This window comes from Gekko japonicus, unplaced genomic scaffold (genome assembly GCF_001447785.1).
Source record: "Gekko japonicus isolate JY-2015 unplaced genomic scaffold, Gekko_japonicus_V1.1 scaffold3497, whole genome shotgun sequence".
Lineage (NCBI taxonomy): Eukaryota > Metazoa > Chordata > Lepidosauria > Squamata > Gekkonidae > Gekko > Gekko japonicus.
In genome coordinates, this window is record NW_015169887.1 from 119,852 (window position 1) to 140,086 (window position 20,235).

Below are 20,235 nucleotides of genomic sequence, written 5' to 3' on the forward strand. Positions count from 1 at the left end.
AATTAAAACAGATCAAGCTCCTTTCTCCCAAATAATCTTGGACCAGTTGAACAATTTCTCCCCCAGTTCTGACGAAGGGAACCTACATGCCTGCTTATGCATTAAAATACTATGACGCATCCCTACCTTGAGTCACACATATGAGTTGTGGGTTCCCCTCTACTCCTGCACATGCAGTGCCTCACCAGAATCAGCACCGTGGTCATACAGAGAAGGCGTTTCACTCCCCGTCCTCCCCACCCCGAAACCGTCCCAAGGGGCTGCTGTGAGGGGAAACCCAAGTATTCTCTAATGTATTTGTAGGTTTTCCCCAACAGGCCTAAGAGTGCCCCTCTGGACTGTTTGAGGCCGGGAAAACAGCATGGGGGTAGGAGAGGCAGAAACCCCTTCTGCGTGTGCATGGTGGTCCTGATCAAAATCAGGCACTGTGACCACAGGAACTGAGGAGAACCCACAACTCACATGTGATCGAGTTACATCTAAAGCAGGGTAGGGTACAGACCCAACCTGTGTTCTTCATAATGTATCAACAGGCCTTCATACACTTTCCCTCTGCAAAGTATATTAGGGCAGTGATCCCTAACCTATGATGTGTGGGAAAAGATCATCTGCTGCAGGGACCCTAAGAAGAACAGCCAAAGAGATGTGCACTTCTTGCGTACTAGCTTTGTGAGCAATACATTTGTTCTTTTACTATCAAGAGCACCACAGAGACCAATGCCTCAGGAAGCCCAGATTAATTCCAAGCTTCCTGTTGGGTGTGCCTGCTGTAATAAGCACACTGCATAAGATGTGAAACAGCCTTTTGGGTATGCATGAAGTCCTCTGGGTCCAGAACTACTGTACATGACAGCCTTCGTTGAGCTCATTTTCTTCTGCATTCTCAGAAAGTCTGATTTTGATTTTATCAGCACTGCCAGCAGACCTGTCAGCAACTGGTTGGATAGATTGATTGCAGGCAGAAAGAGGAGACCTGGGAGTAAAGCCCAGGGGCAACCCAGCAGCTCGTATTTCTTGCAGCTGAACATCGTCGATCTGCAACACACAAAAGGAAAACCAAAATTTATTTTACCTAAGAAGATGTTAACACATGCCATAAAGGGGACTGTTTGCAAGAGTTGCTGAGTGAAGCAACAAACAACCATAGACTCAAGTTTGTAAGAAGCTCAGCTGGATTCAAGCTAGTTTGTCCCACTGAAACCCCTCTTTGTATGAAGCCCCTCTTTGTCTCCTTAACCACAAGCAGTCTGGGTGTGCTGGACAGTCAGCATGGCACAGTGGTTAAGAGTGTCAAATAGGGATCTCTGTATTTAGAACAATATTAAGCAAAATGATGTTATCTTAAAATTGACAATAAGAACAATGATGTTGGAAACCGATGAAATATACAAGAGTGGGGAGGAAGGGGTGAAAGCATTGCGGGAAGCCACAGGAGGGGGAGGAGTCAAGGGAAGTAGGGTAAGCAATGATAAATGTAAAGTATTGAATTGTTGGATTCCTATGATGAAAAAATAATAAAACTTTGTTTACCCAAAAAAAAAAAAAGTGTCAAATAGGGATCTGGGAGATCCACATTCCAATCCTCACAGAAGTTCACTGGGTGACCTTGGCACAGTCATTCTCCGTCAGCCTAACCCGCATCACAGGGTTGGTGCTATGAAGAAGAAAAAATGGAGGTGGGGGGAGAATGACGTAAAAGCTGCTCTTGGGTGCCCACTAGGAAGAAATGTGCGGGTAATAAATAAAGTTCCCTCACGAAAGGGGGAAAAAATTAGAAAGAACAGCTTGTATGGCTTGTTGGATCAGAGTCAGTCTATGACCTGGAACGACTGGGTTTGAATCCCCACTCTGCCATGGAAAAGTGTCAAATAGGGATCTGGGAGATCCACATTCCAATCCTCACAGAAGTTCACTGGGTGACCTTGGCACAGTCATTCTCCGTCAGCCTAACCCGCATCACAGGGTTGGTGCTATGAAGAAGAAAAAATGGAGGTGGGGGGAGAATGACGTAAAAGCTGCTCTTGGGTGCCCACTAGGAAGAAATGTGCGGGTAATAAATAAAGTTCCCTCACAAAAGGAAATTTTTTTTAGAAAGAACAGCTTGTATGGCTTGGTGGATCAGAGTCAGTCTATGACCTGGAACAACTGGGTTTGAATCCCCACTCTGCCATGGAAGCGCCCAAGGAGACCTCGGACCCAGCACAATCTCTCCGCCTAACCTAACCTAAAAAGAGTTATTGTGAGGGTCAGTGGAGGGCAGGGGAACAATGCGATAAAGTTGCCTGGGTCCCCATTAGGGGAAAAAGTGGGATTGAAAATAAAATACAAGCAAGGCTTCTTCAACTGACTTACTGAGACTTTGGATTGCATTGCCAGAGGCAATATATATCAATGCTCATTTTCACTGTTTATTAATTTTAGAGTTTTCTTTAAACACGTATGGCAACAACAGTGATAAATTATGCAAGTAGCTCCTCACAGACCCCACATTCATAGTTCAAAATTTAACAAAAGGAGAGCCAACTGTGTCCTTCACCATATTGTTTGCTTACTTAAATATCATGTCCCCAATCCAGAGACATGCACATACACTAGTAGTGGCAACATGTGCTCTGACAGCACCAGTCACATCTGGAATGGGCAAAGAATTTGAATCCAAGCACTTTCCATAAAAAAGAAGCATGGACACTGGTTTCAGTTCTTTCCCCTTTGACCAACAGGCAACCTGTTTTGTGCCGCTGACACATTTCTGCGCAACATTTCTAAACGGTTGGATGCAACAAATGGTACACTAAGAACAATTCTTAATGTTCAGCCCACATACTCCATTCAGCAATTTGCAGAAACAAAACTCCAGGAATGTCCCCATAATAATTTGGAAGGGTGCTACCGTTCCATTTTAAGTTTCCTCTTTTGTGACTCCCATGACAGGGAGAACCTCTAAAATTCCATCGTCAAAACAACTTACTAGTTGCCATTATGCCAAGATCTTTGCTACTGGTACACAGGCACTTGTTTTTATGTTCATACTATGTTTACCATCAGGAAGAACCGGAAGACACCATGCTCATAACAAAATGGTGTGCTTTTGTAACTTCAGATGTTGATCAGTCACCTTTTGTAGTTTGCTGCCCTCTGGTGTTGCTTTTGAATTCTCTGGAAAATAATCTATCTCCAGGATCTGTATAGTATCAACAGAGGGTTGCAATCCCAGTTTTGGACTGAGAAGATAAGGACTTGTTCTTGTACTTAAATCTGTTATGTGTGAATTGTGAGGGCTGCTGTCTCCTGGAGTAACATCGACAAATCCTAAGGAAGAAATTTTTTTGGTAATCATTGATCGTTCAGCCACACTACTTTTAGAACACTGAAAATAATCAATTTTAATCACTCTGAGTTAAATGTTCAGCCCACATACTCCATTCAGCAATTTGCAGAAACAAAACTCCAGGAATGTCCCCATAATAATTTGGAAGGGTGCTACCGTTCCATTTTAAGTTTCCTCTTTTGTGACTCCCATGACAGGGAGAACCTCTAAAATTCCATCGTCAAAACAACTTACTAGTTGCCATTATGCCAAGATCTTTGCTACTGGTACACAGGCACTTGTTTTTATGTTCATACTATGTTTACCATCAGGAAGAACCGGAAGACACCATGCTCATAACAAAATGGTGTGCTTTTGTAACTTCAGATGTTGATCAGTCACCTTTTGTAGTTTGCTGCCCTCTGGTGTTGCTTTTGAATTCTCTGGAAAATAATCTATCTCCAGGATCTGTATAGTATCAACAGAGGGTTGCAATCCCAGTTTTGGACTGAGAAAAAAAGGACTTGTTCTTGGACTTAAATCTGTTCCGTGTGGATTGTGAGGGCTGCTGTTTCCTGGAGTGACATCGACAAATCCTAAGGAAGAAAATTTTTGGTAATCATTGATCGTTCAGCCACACTACTTTTAGAACACTGAAAATAATCAATTTTAATCACTCTGAGGTAGGCATAGCAACATCTGCAGATTGTGTGAGCAATGAAGCATTTTGCTTAGCAAACTGCATTTTCAAGCCTGTTTGGATGTGGACCAGTTTCTAGCAATACAGGTGAAGGTGTACAATACACCAACTCTTTTAATTCAGAGAGACTTCCCCCAAAGAATCTTTTCCTCGATCTCTCCCAAATGGGAGCTACAGATCTGAAAAATGGTTACTTCCTTGTGCTGGCTTGTACGTGCTGTTATTCTGGTCTACATTTTATTAAGTACTTATTCATTATTGCTTCTCTAAATGCTGTTTCACTGGCTATACTGAGCCAGATCAGACAATAAGCAAGAGAGAGCACCAGTCTCCATACTGTCCTGGTATGCCTGCCCCACCTCTGACTCCATCGACAATCCATACAGGGAGAGCAAGTTCGAACAGGACCAAACGCTATACAGTTTCCAAGATTAAAAAATGGGAAAAATCAATAAGGATTTGGCCCTGTTTGAACATTATACTTCTATATGAATGAATATATGTTGCCTTAGAGGAAGTGTATGGTTTTATGCTCACCATGTGAACTGTATATGTCATTCCTTCCAGACCACTAAGAGAATCAACTAGTGCTCCCCAAAATTGATACAAATGATTTCTAGTGATAGGAGAACATCCTTGAACTTCATTCAAAATGATATGCATTTTTGCAGGCATTTACATAACACTTAAAAATGCTAATTCATAGAGGATGTTCACAAAATGTACATCTGTGTGCAAGCACACATGCAGAGACCCTCCCTGAAACCTTCCTTCCCAAGCCCAACCTTCCTTTGTGAAGGGGGGGGGGGAGGCAAACCTGCCACAGCAGATGGTTCTTTTAAAAACAGGGTAGTGTCTGACTGAGGTCTCTCTTCCCTACAAACTCCTCTTCCCAGACATTCACAAAATGCCTTCCTGTCAAAGTTTATAAGAACAGTTGTTTTTGTGGTTGCTAAAGTTGAATCAGAAGGCCATTAATCATCAATAGAGCTAATTCTCAACAGGGCCCCATCTGTGGATACTTAAATCTACACAATGGAGCCAGAAACAGACAATATAGATTTTTCCTATAAAGCCAAGAAAAACCCTGTGTTTGCAGAAAAACCTGAAACTTAAACAAACAAACCAAACAAAAACAGTGGGGATTAAACCCTCACAAAATAATAACAGTGGCTATCAGATAACCTGATGCCACACAACTTGCCTGGGCTTAGCTGCAGCCTCCATACAGCTTGCACAATGGGCAGTGGCTACCTCACGATGGTCTCGTGAGCAACTTGCTACTGCAGGACTTTGGCAACTTGGCCGGATTTTTCTCAGAGAGGGGATTCTAGCAGGAGGGAAAGCTGAGAGCCAGTATAGCACAGTGATGAGAGCGTCAGACTAGAATCTGGGAGACCCAGGTTCAAATCCTCACTCTGCCATGGATCCTTGCAGGGTGATCTTGGGTAAGTCCCCCCCCTCTCAATCTGATCTACATTACTCGGCTGTTATAAATGCGGCTCTCTTTTTAATGTTTCTAGAAAGAGTTTCGCTCAAATGTGACTTCATTTCTCTGCTGCGCCATCTGTTTCCTAAACACCTTTGTACCTTAGCAACATTTTCGAACATTGCCATTTCTATAAGCAGCCTACCACTAGGTTTTGTTGGGCTTCCGTGACTTTGCCAAAGACAACTGACAGCAGCGCTGGGTGATGACTGCTTGAGCTGAGTGTTCAGGAGAGAGATTTGTGTCCTCAGCATCTCATTTTCTTCTTCTAGTTTATGGTGATTAATGATCAGAGCACAATACTTCTCCAAGTTCTCATCTGCTTCTCTAGTTTTCTCTTCAATGGATTCCCTCAGTCCTTCCAGCTCAAGCAGTATTTCTTCTGAAGTGACAAGAAGACTTGTGTGGTTAATAATGATGCAATGAATAATTAATAATAATCCATAATAATCTATGCAATTTCCTTGTGAAGCATATTGGGACGAAGGTCTGATACAATACCCTGACAGAATATTAACTCAGCTGAAAAGGCTGCTTTTGGATAGCAACCACAATGCCTTTTCTCATAACTTTATTTTTCTTAAAAATAACAAACCAGGGAAAGGGATTTAGTATACAACTGCCAGAGAAAGTATAGTCTAAGATTTGTACATTAGGGTTTGTGTTCTTGCCATAACTCTTAATGATCTCATCAAGGGCAACTAGGTCCCCCTCCAATTACTTCTGCCTTTCTCTATGAACAACCAATGAGAGCTGATGGAGTGTTGGGAGAAGAGCTAGCAGTAAGAGTTCTTAAGTCAGTTGGAGAGCAAGCAAGAGCCATGTAGAAGGGAGGTGACAGCTTGAGCTAGTGAATGAGAAAAGAGTAATCTGAAGCTGGCTGAAAGGAAGACAATGTGTAACAAATAGACTTGGAAGCATGAAGTGAGTTAGGGATCAAAAGTTCAAGTGTTAAGAGACGTATCTATTTATCTGAATCACACTAATGTTGTTTTAATAAGCCTTCAATAAAAAGAGAACTCTTTTCTGGTTAACCCTGCTGACTGAATGTGTACTGTCTCAGGGAAAGAAACACACAAATCTGTCAGGCTTTGGCCTCTCTATATACATATGGGCTCTTTTTGTAAGCAGGAACTCCTTTGCATATTAGGCAACACACCCCTAATGTAGCCAATCCTCCAAGAGCTTACAGTAGCCCCTGTAAGAAGAACTCTGTAAGCTCTTGGAGGATTGGCTACATTAGGGGTGTGTCACCTAATATGCAAAGGAGTTCCTGCTACAAAAAGAGCCCATATGACCAAATGGTGGCAGTGTGAGACTGAAGCAGTGTGTGGGTCACAACCCCAATAGCTCTGTGAAGTATCTGAGTGAGGGGTGGTTGACAAGAGGACTGGGCTGCCACATCTGGTAGTGTCTCTGGGAGGAGACCTGGTATGTAAAAGGGTCACGGCTCTCTGTATATTAAAGAGAGAGCCGTGACAGGTGGTGAAATGTAACTGAATGATCTACCCGTATCCCTGAATCCATGTGACAGAGGTTGTGGTAGGTGATAGTTTCTGTGAAGTGGGGTCACGAAATCAGCTACAAAGAGTCCCTTCACCTTCTCAGTTGGGCAGCTTTAGTCAACCACTCCTTGGCACCACACAGGGTGGGTTTTTTTACAAAAGCAGTGGATAAGCTGGCAAACAGAAAAGGTGGATGGTGGAATTGACTAAACTGAAAGAGGGTTCTCCACAAAGAGTATTTCTAGTTCAAGTTATACCCAATGTGGAGTCTCTGATCTGAATTCCACCTAGAATTTATGCAGGCACTGGGAAAGGTAAAATGAGTGACCCTCCAGTTATTTCTGTAGGTCCCCCACTAAAACAGGTTAGCCAAGGTTTGGGCAATTATGGTAAATTTATACTGTAATGGTCTGATGATTAATAGCAATTACAAATGGCCAGAAATTAATTTCCCCAGTATCCAAAAGGAGCTATAAACGTTAAATCATAAAGTTTTAACAATGATAGATACAACCATCTTCTATGGGAGAAAATATCTTAAAGAAGAAGATACATAGGGACAAAACTGTGAATGCTGCAATAATCACGACAATATATTTAACAGTGGAGAGGATGCTACACCTTAACATAATATGGATCAAAGAGCCAGCGTTTACACATGACAAGCAACAGAAGCAGCCACATACAGATATTCGGTTGGGGCAAGATGTATGCATGTGGGGAGGGTGAAGAGTCAGGACTGTGCAAAGCTAAATAAATACATGCTCTACTCCTACACTATTCGATACTTCCACATGTTTAAGCTGATATCTGCCCTTGTGCACTGGCTTAGGTCATGCATTCAGAGACTCTATTTCCACATGGCTGGAACACATGCAAGCTCCTCGCTCCATATGTAGATCTCAGTCTGACTGAACATCTGTAGAGGATAGTTGTTTTCTTCTAAAAACAAAACAAAAACCACACATACTTGTATCTGGCCTGTTCAGCTGAACCTTGAGTTCATGCATCTGCTTCACCATTTGTTCTCTTTCCTGCTTTAACTCTCTAAGGTATCTCATCCATTGTCGAACTTTAGGACAGAGAACATTTTTTCCAATGTTGAGCTGCTCTATTAGCCTATGATAGCCTGCCTGCAAAATAAAAAGCGTTCATGTTATTACTGCAGCAAAAAACGTCTCGCACAATCAAATACAAAATGAGATGGATGGCATAACTCCTGGTTTTTGAGTGGCCCCCTGTACACACAAGCTTACACAGCAGAGCAACTTGCAATAGCAGCTACAACAGGACTGAAGGGCTGTCCCACTTTAATTTCCCATTGTTGAGCTGCAGGGTCCTTGCTATAGTGTAGAGTGCAGACCATTTGTGCATGCACGTGTTGGATCAGTTAGTTCTTCTGAAGCTGCATCTTTGGAAAGCACTGGAAGAATACAAGAAGCACAGTTCACATATAAGAATGGTTTTCGAACCAGTCCTCTGTGCAGAGGAGAAATTTTATCTCAATCAACAGGCCTACTTCTGCCTGCAGTGTTACCAAAGAAGTGGCAGGAAGAGGCTTGAACCTCAGTACTTTCAGGCAGCCTGGCTGAAGGGTGAGCAGTCAAGATGAGCACTAGCAGCTGTAGTACCTAGTACTACAGCAATTGAGTGAAAGCAGCAATTGTCTGAAGAATTCATTCTGGACCCTGTCACTTCAAAAACATTTAGAAATCATTATCCAAGGACTCTCACAGAAGACATAGAGAAACCTCAACGGTACCTGATTTTTAGAAGATTCCATTACAGTGCCATCTTTCCTTGCAATAACTATTGCAAATAAGAACTTCCAAATATTTTGAGTAACACAATATTCTCTGGAAGAATCCATCAATAATATATTTTGGAATATTTAAGATTTCTGTTACTTATATATTTAACTTATCTTTATTTCACCTGCTTTTGTCTTTAAGAGTTAATAGAGTGAAGTATAAAACATTATAAATGAAACCAGGGTTGTAACCAACGGGGGGGGGGGCACAGCAGGCAGTGCCCCCTATCGCATCAGAGACGCCCCCTATCACAACACACACACACACCAGCGTGGGCTGATGCGGTGGCTGGAAAAGACAGGAAGGTTGCCTGGCTTGTGGCCGCTACTGAGGCTCCCGCAGCAGTTGTGCTGGGCAAGGCGAGTGTGGGCAGGTGCCTGCTGATGCTCCAAAGGGGAGCCAGGGCAGTGGAGGAGGTGTGTGACCTCGTTGGCTCTTCCTGATGCTTCCTTTCAAAGCTTTCCAAGGAGGAAAGGAGGGAGAGGAGCTTTGAGAAGCTGGCTGCAGAAGCAGGAAGACCTGGTGAGGCCGCCCCCTCCCTCCACAGCTGCCTTAATTTAATTAAATTAGCAATTAGGAGCCCTCCCACACACCCAGCACCCCCCCCCCGGAGAAATTCCTAGCTATGGGCCTGAATGAAACTAACGTGGTGACAGATATCTGCTTCTTCAATCTGTCATTCTATGTGTTCTATGTTTACTCACCCTTCCTCCAAGTAGCTCAGGGTGACATACATGGCTCTCCTTATCATACTGACAACCCTGGCCTAGACAGGGTTCCAGGGACAAAAGGATTTCCACCCACAGATCACAATTTTCCTGCCCCCCCCCCCGTGGGAGCCCAGAACACCCCCTGAAATCTTGTTCTTGTAAGAGAGGGGAATCCCCCCACGGGATTTTAGGAAAAAATTTCAGACTGCCACGGGGGCGGGGGAAGAAATCCTTGTCCCCATAGAAACATTAGTCTGGATCCAACTCTCCGTGAGGTAAACAGCACTGAAAAAATATAGGTTCAAGGTCACACTATGAACTCCATGGCTAAGTGGAGACTCCAGTCCTAGTGAGACACCACACTGGTTCCATTGTTCTTCATCAATATATTGTTCATCATCAATATATCTAATTCTCAACATGGTCAGAATTGTGGATATTTAAATCCAATGCTTTAAGCAGGGAACAGACAAGACAGATCTTTCCACAGACCTGAAAAATGCTCCAGTTTGCAGAAAAATAGGAAATCTTTAAAAACTACATTGGGAATTAGCCCTTCTAATAGAAGCTGCACCTGTACCTTTAAGAAAAGATGCCTTTAGTGGTCATTGCTAGGCTACCACACAGCCTTCTGTCAGTAAAAGTTATAAGAGGAGGCGTTGTGCTTGGTTGCCATCTCCTACGGAGCTTGGGAGATGGGGAAGATGTTGGGGGAGAGAAAAACAAGGTACCCTCCTGCAAGTCTTTGCACGTTCCCTAGTTGCTTTCTTTTATTTCCTACAGTGCTTTTTAAGCACTATCTCCACTTTTTATTGATTTGATTTTTACTGTTATAGGTAGATCACATTGACTTTACAGAAAGAAAGTTATTTAGTCCCATAAACTGTCCATTTATGAAAATATTTATGAATAAATTGAATTAAAATTTACAATACAAATGTTTAGTCAGTGAAGACACTATTATCGGCCATAACCGGAGGAAAAAATACTCAACCTAAAACTCACATGTAGTACCACTTGGTTTTGGCTTTTCAGCATTACAAAATGAAGCACAAAGGAACTAATACCTGAACTGTGGGAATCATTTTGGCCTCCAGCCTGCTTTCTGCTGACCAGGTGCCCCAAAACCAATCTGAATCCAGTTCCAGCATTCTTTCTGCCCTTCATGCAGCCCCAAACCAGAGCCAACCATAACTCTTACTAGGGGTCTGTTAAGCATCTCATATATTCCAGAAAAATGCTTCCATACATTTGCCCCCAGTAGGCCCCAGCTTCCTAAGAGTCTGCTTTCCATTCTGCGTTCCATAGATATTTCTGTTTTGTACTGTGCATTTGTCACAGAAACTGGGTAATGAATAAGGTTCTAATAGACACTAGTAAAGATGTCCTGGTATATAAGTGATGACAGTAAAAGCAATTTTTTTTAACTATTTCTACTATTCCCTATTTCACTATTCCAACAATTTTTGTAATATTTTATATATATATTCTATATATACTGGAAAGGTTTTGAACTATGTCACCAATTGTTTTAGACTTGTACGCCTTGTACACAGTCAAAATGTAACAAATTTCATCTCTACAGTCCATATGTTTATTCTAATTTCTAAATTTCCCTCAGAATTACCCCCCCACACACACACCTGTCAATTTCATACAGCGCTGTTAACCTCCAAAATATTCTACCCATTCTGTACAACATTACCGTTTCAGATGCTGTGCTTCCCTGCTCCTCCTCAGGATCCTCGCAAGAGGCTTGTGGATCATCAAGGGGAAGTTGCAAAGCTTCATTTCCTGGCAGCTGCTCAAGGAAGGAATCATTTTCAGCCAGCTGTCGTCTGATGTCTTGGAGTTCTTGAACAAGGGCTCCCATCAATTTCTCTGCTTCAGAATGTTTGCATTTTGCTTGCTGCAGGTGATAAGCCAACTGCGTGTTCTCACGTTTGAAGGAAGTTATTTCATTCATCAGATCCTGTTCTTTTGCCTTATACATTTCTTGCTTGCTCTGAGAAACTTCCGTTTCTTCTCTGGCCTGTTTGAGCTCAGACTGTATGGACATCAGTGCATTTTCATATTCGCTTTTCATTTGTACTTTTTCTTTCAATTCTTTCACAAGCATAGAATTACCACGTTCCAAATGAGATGCCCTTTCCTGCTCTTCTTCCAGTTCTCTCTTTAGCTGTTCTTTCTCAGACTTTAAGAAATTCATTTCAGCTTCTAGCTCCCCAAGATTCGCATGCATCTTTTCCAGCTCTGTGTCTGCTATTTCCTTCTCTTCCTTGGCTGTCTCTGCCTGAAGAATCGCATCTTCCAAATTCTCTTCTGACAGCTGCAATTCCCTTTCAAGAGTTTCGATTTTGTCTACAAGAGAGTCAGCTTTCCGTGCATTCTCTTTCAGTTTTTCAACAAGGCGACATCTTTTCTTTTCATCAGATTCTATTTTGATTTTGAGCTTCTCAATGCCATGTCGCAGCTGATCCACTTCTTCTTGTGCAGAATTTAGTCTAGCCGACAGTTCACCTTTTTCTATAAGTGAGCCTTCCAAAGACTTGGAGATCTTGGAGATTTCTGTTTCAGAGTCATTCAAATGGGCTTGTAAAGTTTCATATTCCCTAAGGATTGCTTCTTTTTCTTCACTGAGGTGCTCTATCTGGCTTTGGGCAGTCTCTTTTTCTAACATAAGATCGCTTGCAACCTTTTCAAAATTCTGTAACTGCAGCATCAGGCAATCCTTTTCTGCTGATAACTGAGCAATATCATCTTTTGCAGTTTGAAGCAATTTTGTGTGGGCCTTCGCTTCACTTTCCAATACTCTGATAAATTCAGTAGAATCCATTTGACTTGACTCGAGATCTTTTATTCTGCCCTGCAACTTTTGGCACACGTGGTTCAGTTCTTCTTTATCCTTCGACAAAGCACTCAGATCTTGACTAAATTGGTTTCTTTCAGCTGTGATTATATGGAGCTGTTCCTGAAGGCCAAAAATGGTTTTCAGTTTATTTTCATTTTCTTTTTTTAACTGCTCTTTCTTTGACTGAAGCTCTTCAATATCTGCCTCCATAGATAGGGCATGACTCTCAATGTTCTCTCTCTCCGCCTTTATCCTCCTCAGCTCATTTTCAGCTTCAAGAAGCTTCTCGTTCCAGTCTGATTTGGTCACCTCTAAGTCTTCTAGAGTCTCTCTTGTATCAGACAGCCTAACCTTGTATATTTCCAGATCAGATTTTACCTTGTTAAGTTCTATTTCCATACTCAAAAAGTTATAAGATAACTGTTGATGATCAAAAGTAACAGATTTAAGGGTCTCGCTTAAGTCTCGCTTTTCTTTTTCAAGCTCTGTAACTGTTTTCTCCAGCTCTTCACAAGCAGCTCTCTTCACAGCCAGCTCTTTATCCCGTGCATCCACTCTTGAGTTTAAATTTTGGACTTCCATTACCAGAGTATCAAAGGCCTTATTGCTTTCAGCCATACCATGGGACAGCTTAGACTTCAGAGTACAAGTATCATTTATCTGCAGTGGAGATCTTTCATTAAACTTGTCATTTTCATGGATGGTTGCAGGAACTGTATTTCTGCTGTTACGATAAGGAAGTATCACAGCAGGACTCTGTGAAGGGCTTGTGGATTCATCTGACACCCTTCTGGATTCTCTAACTGAGGCCTCAAAGCAGCCTTCTGTAGATCCGACACCTAAGACTACTTCACAATCAGGCCTCTTGCCTTCCATTCTGTTTGCTTCATCCTTTCTTTCCTTTGCTACACCATGCACAGCTTCAAATGTCACACTTTCACTGGTCAAGTCATACGTTTCCACTTGGCTCAAGGGATCGTTTGTTTGTTCAGCAGGCAACTAAACTTGCTAAAAATCAATTAAAATATGACTCATTCTTATGTTACTTAACATTATAAATTGTTAGAACTTTCAGCAGAAACTTATAATATTAGTTGAGTTGGACTGAAGCTACAGTGTGAATTGGTTGATATGTTCTATCTAGAAAATATAAGTGGTACTGTTATGATTGTTATGTTAGGTTAGCTACCACACACACACACACACACACACACACACACACACACACGTGGTTAAAATGGAAAGAGTCACCAGCTCAAAAAAAGTAGTTAAAAACTTCAACCATTTAATCCAGTCTACTTTACATAATAAACCAGGTATCAAACTATCATGTTTTAAAAGTCTAAGAGTATAATCCTATGCAGAGCTACTCTAGTCTAAGTGCATTTATTTCAAAGGGTCTAAATTGGAGCAACTCTTTACAGGACTGCACAGTCAGAATATAATATTCTAACATGCCCTTTCCTAATGATTGCCTGGAGATAATATTCTCTGCAGGGTGTGCTGGGGATGCAGGTATCTGTATTCTTAAAATGTTTCTGCTGCATCTCCTATGTTAACAGCTCACGCAAGTAAGCACTTGGGTAGGCAAGCTGTTACACAAACTCCCAGGCATTCCATAATGCATGAATCTGCCCACAGCAGCTATCCATATACAAATTTTACAAATGGCTTTTGGTAGATTTAATACATGGAAGAACCTAGAATTCAAAAGCTAGTATTTATTAATCTTTGCATACTTCACACAGATAGTGACTCTTTTGCTGTCAGAAGTGGCTCCGTTTGTGTCTGATCAAACAATATAAGCTTTGGCTGGAGCTAGAGAAGAATTGAATTTAATTAGATTAACGGCCATAAACTCAGACTTTAGAATATGAACCTTACATTTTTGAGCTTAAGCTAACAAGTAATTGTTGATGTTCATTCAGATACAAACACTACTCTGTACCTTAATTCCATCAAGGCAGTCAAAGTAATCTTTTCAAAAATTTAGTATTTATTATCCCTTCAGCTAATGTTTTATTAAGTAGAGGCTCATCTCTCGGTTCTGACAAACTAGTTTCAAGCCAAAGCATAAATGAAGTACCTTTTGAAAATCACATGGCCCCATTCCAAAGGATCACATGGCATGTAGAACTCTGTGTGCCTTTCTTGTAAGCAGCATTTTTTCTGCTACTAAACTGCTTTCATTGCCATGCCCCCAGTATACCCCATGCATCTAGAGGCCCTTTCAACCATAAGTTCACACGGTATAAAGTTAACTGACATACTTACATGTTCGGTGCCACCACAAAGCAGTGGCTGAGAACTGGAATTCAGGTCTTGAGACTGGCGCCTTGGTTCTTCCAATACTTGAGGCAAGAGCTCAAAGTCATTCTGCTTAGCTGGCAGTTTAGACACCACCTCCAGGATCACATGATGCAGCTTTTGCTGCCACTGTTCACTGTCCAATACATTTTGCTGTCTGAGGCAATCCACTTCCTCCCTGGCTGAAAGGAGCAGCTGCTGAATCTTCTGTATCTCTTCATCCTCCAGATTTTTACGGGCCTCAAAAGATTCTTCGAGCCTCCTGAAGGACTTGTTGTAGGCCTCACATAGCATGAGATGTTCAATTTTATTTTTTGGACTGGACTTTTCAGTCGCGGCATGCCCCTGCTTGATGATGTGGACCAACACGTCACCATCACGCAGCTCTGTAATGGAACGGTGATGGTCAGGGGTACTTTCCAGGTCACTTTGTTTGTTATTGCTGTTGTGTTTGGTTATTGCATTTGGAGGTCTATAATGATCACTGTCAACGTTAGATTCTGTGAGACTTGCCGTACTACTCTGACATAAAGAACATAGGCAAAGTGTCCCATCCAACAAAAACTCCTTATCAATATGGCTAGGAGTCACCTGTGTTATGAATGAAATGGTATCAGCTTGGTTGAGACTTGTTGAGAGTGCAGTGTTTTCTTTCTTGAGCATTTCAATACTGCCCTGCAACTCTGATAATTTGGAAGCCATATTCATATTCTGCTCATGCAAGCATTCGTACTGATTTTTCATTGACAATATTTTTTCCTTTACGCCATCAACGTGTGCTTTAATTGCTTCATTAGTTAATTTAAAATCTTCATAGTTGAGTTCAGTGCAACATTCCAAATCCACAAAGTTCATTTTCTCACAATCAGACTGTGCTTCCATTTCACTCTGGTCCAATCCATCAGAGAAAGCAGCATGCTCTCCTTTTACCATGTTAATTTTGCTCATGAGTTCTTCAACCACAGTGTCTGTGCCTATGACACATTCCAATTGTGAGTCCTTCAGCTGTGATGCTAATGTTGACTTTTCAGTTTGCAGGTGTTCACACATTTTCTCCAACTCATTTAGCTTGCTCATTGTCATGTGAAGGGAGGATACTAATTGGACATAATCATTTTGGCTGGGCATTGTATCATGAGGAACTGACGAACACTTGGCATCTATTTGCTGGTTAAAGTTGTCCTTGGTAACGGCATTGAAAACAGCTGTTGATTGGCCATTCCCATCCCTCTGTGCAATCTCTAAAGAGAAATTTCCCAGTTCTTTTAGGGTTTGGATTTCTTGCTTTAGCCCCTCTTTTTCCCTTTCATTTTCCTCAATTTTTGTTTCCATTGTTCTCAGCGCAGTCTCCAGTTGCTTTACCTGGTCAGCATAGTTTTCTACAGAGACTTCTTTATCCTCAAGGTCCATCTGAAGTAGCTCAAGCTTAACTTGATATTTATCAAGTTCATCTTCTTTTTCTTTCACAGATATTCTCAGCTGTTCCAATGAAACCTTATTTAAAGAAGGGCCACCTCTTGCGTGTTTGTTCCTTATTTTCATCTCCTCGATCAATTGCTTATTCTCTTGCAGCAAGGTATTATAATGTTGGTGCATTGTATTCTGTCTTGAACTTTTTGATTCTAAACTATCAGGCTCAGGTGACAGAAAATTTAGGTCAGGAACAACCTCAGCCTCTTCAAGAACCACCTGCATTTTTTCAAGCTGCCTCAGCAAAATTTTGTTTTTTTCCTCCAAGGACAAGAGCTGACATTGAAGTTTCTCATGTTCGTTCATGAGCTGTTTCTCTCGGTATTCAAATTCAGCCTTTTCTACTTCAAAGTGACAAGCGTGTGCCCTTAAAGAGCATTCTAAGTTGTTGTTGTTTGCTTCCAGCAATGTGTATTTCCTTTCCAATCCTTCTTTCGCTTGTAAGAATGTGCTCTTCTCTCTATACTTTCCAATCCTTCTTTCGCTTGTAAGAATAATGTGCTCTTCTCTCTATGCCTTTCTGACAGCTCTGAGAGGTTTTCATCTTGGTCTTTCGAATTATTGGAAAACTGCAGATTTATTCCCATTAAGTTTACATGTTTCTGTTCTGAAGTATCAATAGCGCTTGAAATGAAGACGTTTTTGTCCTTAAGACCTTCAGTTTCTTTTTCACTTAATGATGCTGCAGCAGATAAATCTGGCTCCTGGTAGCTTGCTGTTCGAGGAATAACTTTTAGCTGCTGTACTGAATCCTCAAGCATCTCATTGCTGACCTTTAAATCTTGAATCTCTGTTTCTTGTCTTTTAGACTCTTTGATCAAAAATTGCAACTGCTTGTCTTTCTCTTCAAGGGCAGCTGAAGCTTTGGCGACCAAGCCCTCTTTTTCAGAAAGAGCCGCTCGTAACTTACTGATATGCTCTTCAGATTCCCTCACAAAGCCTTCATGCTTCAGCTCCGCTTCAGCCAATTTCCTTTCCATTTCATCTCTGACTTGTATTAATTCTTCAAATTGCTTTTGAAAGGAAGCGTTTAACTGCGTGTGGGAAGCCAATGAGGTTTCAAGTGAGGAAATACATTTTTCCTTTTCTAATGCTTCATTTGCTGCCGACTGTAGCATTTGTTGCAGGATATTCACCTGTTTGGTCAACTCAGCTAGTTTCAGGGAATTGTTTTCTCTCTCTTTCTGATATTTTTCTTCAGAAGTGATGGTTTTTTGCTGGAGCTCAGAGTAAGCTATTATTTGTGCCTCTAGCTCAGTGCTTTTTTCTTCGGCCACACATCTGAGCTTTTTCATCTCCGTGATTAGGTGTTCATTTTCAGCTTCTACAACGGTTACTCTGTCATTACTTTTAATCTGTTCCATCATTAAAGCATTTTCTAAACTGTACATTTTGCTCATCAGCCCTTCTTTTTCTAAACGAAACTGGTCTAGAAGTTGTTCATTTTCTGTTTTCCACAGGGAAAGAATCTCAACCTCTTTTTTAAGACTTTCACATTCAGCAAGGATGCTCTCCAGACTTTCTAGATCTTTCAGTTTTATGCTGAGTTTTTCAATGGTGTTTTCTTTATGTTGCAGGAGCTGCTGGAGAGAATCTCGTTGTTTTTCCAGGTCAAAAACAGCTCGCTGCATCTTCTCTAGAGACTCGTCCTGATTGTTCAATTTGTCTTTAAGAACTTGCAACTCTCTTTCCAAAGACCACTTTTGACCTGAAAGTAAAGTGATAAAAAAACACATGTTTCATTTAATAAAAGTAAGTACCTTTAGCTGGATGTTGCTGGGGAACATAGCTAGGCTAGTTTATTTTCTGCCTAACTAATTTCCAAAATAACCACCTTAACATATCAAAATAATCTCAGTATCTCAGGATATTCCAATAGTGCCTGCACTTTCAATTTGGAGGCGGTGTCAAAGCAGCAGATGAAACAGCAGCATTGCTGGTTCCAGTACATCTAATCCACCCCCCACCCCCCCGCATAGATCCAGTCAACTTTAAAACAAGCTCTGCAAGAAATGAACTTAGAAAAAGCAGGGCAGAACTAAGAAGACATAAAATAGAAAAAAATTAGTTTTTAGGGAATTGGTTGGATCCACAGAAGACTTCATGAAAGATGCTGGGACAGCAGATTTTTTCAGCATCTCTCTTTCCCAAGCAGCCTGCAGTTGTTCCTGAAACCCTTCCCTGAGGGTTGAGAGAGCTTTGTAAACAAAACAAACTGCAGGGCGGGTGCTCCAGCAATGACAGGGAAAAGTAAAACTGCTCCTCTTCCATTTGCGGCTTACATCAGCTATTTGAATAACAGGTGGTTGACAATAATCAAGTCAAAGTTTCACCCCGTAGATAAGTCAAATCTGCCTACTCAGATACCTGATGCTGAAACGAGAGATATAATGGCAATGAAACATAAAAAAAATACACTAACTTTTCATTTCTTCACCAAGACTCTGATTTTGCTGCAGAAGTTGTTTGGCCGTATGAAGGTCTTCTTTGAACTGGCAGATTTCTTGTGACTGTTGACCAGATTGTCTGCTGAGGAGACTGTTTTGCTGCTTTACTTCCTAAGGCATCAAAAGTTCACCAACAGACAGTAAAGAAAATGGCTACCGACGAACCAACATTTGTTTATGAGATTTATATCTCACCAACCAAACTTAAGAGAGCCCTCTGGGCAGCTCACAAATTAAAATCAATCAACCCCGCGTGACATTTCCACGAAGTACAACTGACTGAATCACCAAGAGACATAATACAATGCAACTAAAATACAGGCAGTGATATAAAAAAAGACCATTAAATTCTAGATCCTCAATAAGCCTCCTGCTATGTACAGCGGCCAACAGGAAAAACATGTCATCGGGTACCTGATGTCTTTGCAGGAGAGCGGGGTCTCCAATGTAGTGTCCATGGGCACCATGCCACCCACTGGCATTTTTCTTGGCACCCAACAAGTGTTTTTAGAAAGTTGGTGGAGCCTGGTGGGGCTTTTGCTGCAAGGCTCCTGATTGAATTTCCAGTGGCCAATTGGCTGTGCAGATTTTCAGAAGTGTCACTTTGGCACCAAGGTGCCCTCAGGTTCAAAAAGGTTGGGGTCCCGGCAGTAGATTTTTGTTTGGGGGGGGGAAAGTGGATGGGATAAATTTTGCTCCTCTCCAGCAGGAACTAGCCACTGGAGGCCAATAGGCCACAGCTAGCCTGCCAGAGCTTTCCATCTGGTCCACAGAGTCCCATGCTGCCCTCCATGTGGCAATGTACCCATACACTCATCATCCAATGCAATGAGCCAGTTTGGTGTAGTGGTTAAGTGTGCGGACTCTAATCTGGGAGAACCGGGTTTGATTCCCCACTCCTCCACTTGCACCTCCTGATATGACCTTGGGTCAGTCACAAGCTCTGGCACAGCTGTCCTTGAAAAAGAGCAGTTTCTGTCAGAGCTCTCTCAGCCCCACTCACCTCACAGGGTGTCTGTTGTGGGGAGGGAAAGGGAAAGGAGTTTGTAAGCCGCTCTGAGACTCCGAGTGAAGGGCGGGGTATAAATTTAATCTCCTCATCTCCTCTCCTCCTCCTCCAATCGCCTTCATATTAAAAGGCCTAATGTGGTCCGCATGCCTTCCAACATATAAACTTGGTCTATAAGAGGAGCCTTTACCACACCAAAGTCACCTGCAAATACAATCATTACCTAAATCCACACCACTTGCAAAAGCAAGAGGCAACATTTATTATGTATCTCAAAGCAAAATCTACAGTATGTTCTCCTAAATAAATATATGCATATGGACAATCAGAAGCCTTCAGCATTCTAAAAATGCGTAGCCTTCAAGGAGGCATACAAAAAAGTTCACGTAACATTAAAGCTATATAAGGTTGGGAGTACACAGTTGCAAAGGTTCAAGTTATCAGTCACAGAGGGCTTATATCCAACCACACGGTTGCAAAGACTTAGAGGTACTTACATCTTCTTAAGAGGCGACAACTATTTACAATGCCCCCACTTCTCCTGCTATAGCCCACTTTCCCTGAAATGTTGTTCCTACTGTCAGTGGATGCTCAGAACTGCATGGGGGGGGGGGGGGGCTGCACTCCGT

At 41.8% G+C, this 20,235-nt stretch overlaps 1 protein-coding gene across 1 annotated transcript in view; it reads right to left on the bottom strand.

Annotated features, from left to right (window-relative positions):
- Positions 1-224: 224 nt before the first annotated feature.
- Positions 225-20,235, bottom strand: part of LOC107115713 (centromere protein F-like) — a 26,221-nt gene continuing 6,210 nt past the window's right edge. Inside the window, 8 exon segments of the mRNA XM_015417470.1 lie at positions 225-1,035; positions 3,116-3,309; positions 5,642-5,878; positions 7,972-8,134; positions 11,228-13,381; positions 14,648-16,587; positions 16,653-17,858; positions 18,573-18,708. Of these exon segments, the coding sequence (XP_015272956.1) occupies positions 838-1,035; positions 3,116-3,309; positions 5,642-5,878; positions 7,972-8,134; positions 11,228-13,381; positions 14,648-16,587; positions 16,653-17,858; positions 18,573-18,708 (6,228 nt within the window). The 3' untranslated portion in view covers positions 225-837.